The sequence below is a fragment of the Rutidosis leptorrhynchoides genome, chromosome 5, assembly GCF_046630445.1.
Source record: "Rutidosis leptorrhynchoides isolate AG116_Rl617_1_P2 chromosome 5, CSIRO_AGI_Rlap_v1, whole genome shotgun sequence".
NCBI classification, from domain to species: Eukaryota; Viridiplantae; Streptophyta; class Magnoliopsida; order Asterales; family Asteraceae; genus Rutidosis; species Rutidosis leptorrhynchoides.
In genome coordinates, this window is record NC_092337.1 from 356,779,303 (window position 1) to 356,784,595 (window position 5,293).

Genomic DNA, 5,293 nt, shown 5'->3' on the forward strand with positions numbered 1-5,293 from the left:
ATAATTTAATAAAATATAATATATATATATATATATATATATATATATATATATATATATATATATATATATATATATATATATATATATATATATATATATATCACTAATAATTATATGTGAATTTATTCGATTACAATTATATGTGGTAATATATCTACATGATATAGGTTCGTGAATCCGAGGCCAACCTTGCATTGTTCAGTATCGTTGTATAAATATTTTTACTACAAAATATTGTACTGTGAGTTTCATTTGCTCCCTTTTTAAATGCTTTTGCAATATATATTTTTGGGACTGAGAATACATGCACTGCTTTTATAAATGTTTGACGAAATAGACACAAGTATTCAAAAATTACATTCTATGGTTGGATTATCGAAATCGAATATGCCCCTTTTTAGCTTGGTAGCCTAAGAATTAGGGAAATGACCCTTAATTGACGCGAATCCTAAAGATAGATCTATGGACCTTGACATGTCCCACTCGGGTTACGAATGCTTTAGTACTTCGATTATCATGTCAGATGAGAGTCCCGGAATGATGGGGATATTCCATCTGGACGAATACATTACATTTGGTTACATCGAAGTACTAAAGCATTCGTAACCCGAGTTCAAGTTCCGCCGCTGATTATATACTATGTTTATTATATGCGTATTTATATTATATTCATATTATATATACATATTATATTATATTTATTTTATTATACGTGTTTATATTATATTTATATTTATACTAATTATATACATATTTATTATATTTATTTTTATTATTATATTTATATCTCGGTCATATGTAGTATGTATAATAGTTTTTATGCGACACGATAAAATTATAAAAGCTTGCATGACGTACATGTAATATCAATTGCAACCGAAGATTGCGGTAAATAAAGAATGTAGGAAATGAAGAAATTATGACGTGTATAATAAATACTTATATAATATAAACACATGTATAATAAATACTTATATAATATAATATAAACACATATATAATAAACAAATATAAATATAAATATAATAATACGTAGTTAATAACTTTAAATATAAATACGGGTATAAATAAATATAATAATACGTATGTAATAAATAATAAATATGATAATAATACGTATATTATAAATATAAATATAATATAAACATGTATAATAATATAAATATAATATGATACGTATATATAAATATGAATATACTATAAATATAAAATACGTATATAATAAACTAAAAGTATAATAAACTATGTTTATAATAAATATCAAAAAATACGTGTATAATAAATATTAATATGTGTATAGTAAATATAAATATGTATATAATATTTGTATATCACAAGGATCACTCATGTAACATTTGTAAATAAAAAAAAGTGAGAAATAAATGAAAGGACGAATATACACCTAAATTAACGGACTTTTTCAACAGTTGCTAGAGGCAGGACCACTCACATAACATTTGTAAATCACAGGGATCATCCAACTAAAAATAAAAACATGAGGGACTCTGTAAAATTTGGTGTAAAACATAGGAACTATCCAAGTAATTTTTTTTCTTATATATAACGAAGATAAAGAGATAACGACGCGTATGGATACGTATGTATTACGTGATCGGCAGTGGAAAACGCTAGCTGTCAACTCTTTCCAATTTTTGTATTTTCTACGGGACACTAACTATTTTTGTTAGACCACTCCCAACGAGCTCCGCCCTCACACCCGCCCTCGACCGCCCTCGAGGGCGCCGTTGGCATTCTACCCGCCCTCGGCCGCCCTCGATTCTCTTTCTTCCTTCCGTGCTGGTGTCGGTCATGGCTATAATATTTCGAGGACGTGATTTTTTCCTCTCTCCTATATTTGTGCTTTATTTACTTGTACCACTACCATTAACAACTTGTACATTAATTAATTAATTAATTTTTGTGGGTATGTGATGGGACGAAGTATTTAGTGGTGTGTGAAGGGGAGGAAGTGAAAAATAAATGGAAAGAGAAAGCTGATGTGGCGCTGATATGGCGGTGTGTTCTGGGGAGAAAGTACGTCATGGTTGGGAGTGGTCTTAATCGCCAAAATTTTCATTAAATGATTGATTAAGTAACCAAAAATATATTATTTGAACAAATTACATATATAACTAATTTGATATCTAGTATCTAATGCTCAATTATGCAACAAAGACGGAAGTATATTTAACTAAAAAGAAGACTATCATAATTTGCTTGGATTACACAGATACACCAAATTTAAAAATAAAAAAGATTTTATTAATGACATATAACACATATTATCGTAATTTATACGGAGTAATATAAAAAATTACTGTAGTAAATTGCTATCAACGTTACGAAAAAAGATTGCTCTTTCATCCATAGAATCTGATACTAATTACGACCCATGAATTCAACCTTTTCTGTACACAAACTTTGTATGGTAATCTTTATATAAAATTCAACAAAACGCTATCATACCCATTATTAAGCCAACCACCACCATAAGCTGCGGTATCGCCACCGTGAAGCTCCTACGCGCCGCCGAGACAGATTGAACAACCGGGTATATATCTCCTGGTGGACCAGATACGTATATATAATTAGGTGGAGCTTTTCCACTTCCACCACTACTACCACCGCCGCCGCCGGAATACGGCGGTGGTGGACAATATACACCGGGAGATGGTGACGGTTTCTTAGGTGGTGATGGTGGTGGTGGTGACGGTGGTGGTGGTGACGGTGCCGGTGGTGGTGGTGATGGAGCCGGTGGTGGTGGACTACTGTAACAAGTAGTACCACAAGGACAACTACCACACTTGACTTCATCATTTGGTTGGTTTGTAGCCGCCGGAGTTGTGTCGTCAAGTTTTCTCAGGCTCTTTGATTTCATCGGAGATGAAAGCACCGATGCTGCTACAATCATAAACACCATAATTCGGAAAGATAGACTCATGTTTAAGTTTCAATCACAAAATATGTTTTTGTGTTTGATTTTGAAAGTATAGTTGGACAGAAATTGATATGTAAATGGGTGACGTCGGCGATGGTGGTGCCGGCCGCGATGGTGGTGGTGGGTGGTGGTGGTTATGGTGATGGTGGTTTTAAGAAGGTATGAAATGAAGGTTCCTTGCGAGTGTTGATTGTATTGTGTTTGTAAGTTGGTGGGTTGGCTTAATCTATAAGCTAGTCACTACCAAATTTTGATAGCATATGCATGTGGTGTGTAGCTAATGGTTGGGACCCATTATATGCTAGTTTTCATTATCTTATTTAATTTAATTATTTAACTTGACTTACACTCTTACTTTATCTTAATTATTTGTAATTTTTTTAGTACTCCAATAAGGCTTTTTAAGACTTAATGTTGAAAAAGTTATTAGACTTTTATATTGTAGAACGGAAATCAAAAGTTCATACCAGAATATGGATCAGTCATCATATCTTAAATAGTGACATTTGTTTTGTCATTTTAAAGACAAAATTACATGGATGTTCAAAATTACAATCGGAGTTCAAAAAATTTTTTTTAACTTGAGAGGTCACTGTGGTATGCATCCGTTTCATGGAGAGTCCAATTCACTAACAGCTGTTAAATTTTCTGTTTAATCCCATCATGTGCAGTGCATATGAGGGTAATATTGTCACTCCCAAAACCCAACAACAACCTGCTACTTTTTTCTTGAAAACCTCTCTATGCAAATTTAATCTAAACCCCATTTACCTTCATCTACACCATTTACTTTACATATGTAAATTAATTAAACTTATGCTTAACTAAACTATGTATAAAGTTATGCACCAAACGCTATCCAAAGATTGAATACTGAACATACAACGCTCATATCATCACCTACATCTTTTATATTGGTGTACAACAGTAATAATATATGAAACTTGAACTACACAATAAATAATGCTTTTAAGTTTTAAATCTAATCAAAACTTGAACTTAACATTTATTCTAAACCTTTTTCCGATTCTAACTAAACCTAATTCGACATTTAAAAGTAATTAAATCTTCAATGAACGAACTTGGATTTTTTTTCTCAAAAAGTCAACCTGATAAAAATCGGATTAAACAAAGAAATCGATAGTTGTAACTTTCACGATTCATTGAACAGATGCTTCTAACCTTATACGAACTCCTAATTTTGAGACATAATCTAAAATTTTGGAAAGCTCGTCTTCTTCGATCAGACATATCTCAAAATCCAAATTAGGATATTTTCAAAAAGAACCCAATAAACTCAGATCTAAAGCTAACTAAATTAAAAAATCATAACAAAATAAGTCAAATATCATTATAGTAAAAATGCATGTGGATTTACAAAGCCAACAAGAGGCATCATCGTCACAGATATGTGCTAAGTGAATCATTCGGCTGCACTCTGTCAATACACATATATCAATGTGACTAAATTAATCCGGTACGGTTTTTGCATCACCATTTAATTCGATATGGTTTTTGCGTCACCGTTACTTCCATCATCGCTGGTATTCGTAATACTCTAAACGGCAGTAGAAACATGTTTAACCAGATTTTGATTCAAAGAAAGGCGTTTAACCAGATCTGCACTTGTGGTCCTTGTTGATGAAGAAAAAAAAATATAGATCTAATCTTGATTTTGTGATGACGGTGTTGGTTTTTGATCAGCCATCTTCATGAGAAGCTAGTGATATTCTTGGTTAATTGTAAAAGTGTTTGAGTTAGATTGAGAATTGATTTTGAAAGTGTTTGGTTGAGGATTGATTTTGGAAGTGCTTAATTGAGAGATAACTAATGGTGATGATAATAGGGTTAGGTTTAATTGGGTGGGCTTGAGTGAAAGAGAAGACAAAAAATGACGATTTTACCCTCATGTGCACTGCACATGATGGGATTAAACGGAAAATTTAACAGCTGTTAGTGAATTGGACTCCCCATGAAACGGATGCATACCACAGTGACCCTTCAAGTCAAAAAAATTCTTTTGGACTCCAGTTGTAATTTTGAACATACCACAGGGACCCCCATGTAATTTTGTCCATTTTAAATTTATTATCTTTGTCAAATTTTCCAAATCATGTATGTATAGACTACTGCGCGCCCTAGTAGGTAACTAGGAAGTGGCCGTTGTCCCACTTCGTTGGGCCAGAAAATTTGAGCCTACTAAACGAAGTTTGTTTAAAAAAAAAAAAGAATTACTGTAGCGGGTACTGTTTATTCGTGCCGGCTGTTATATATATTGTAAATTAAATTAAACATTTGCCCACTACATCTTTCTCTGGGCCTTTCTTATCTTTCGCCATCGGCTCTCGTTAA

General features: G+C 32.4%; 1 protein-coding gene across 1 annotated transcript; it reads right to left on the reverse strand.

Moving 5' to 3' along the window:
• Positions 1-2,243: 2,243 nt before the first annotated feature.
• On the reverse strand, positions 2,244-3,087 carry LOC139848185 (uncharacterized). Its single transcript, XM_071837913.1, has one exon. It carries the CDS (start codon positions 2,942-2,944, stop codon positions 2,450-2,452), a length of 495 nt encoding a protein of 164 aa, XP_071694014.1. The 5' UTR covers positions 2,945-3,087; the 3' UTR covers positions 2,244-2,449.
• Between the last annotated feature and the right edge of the window lie 2,206 nt (positions 3,088-5,293).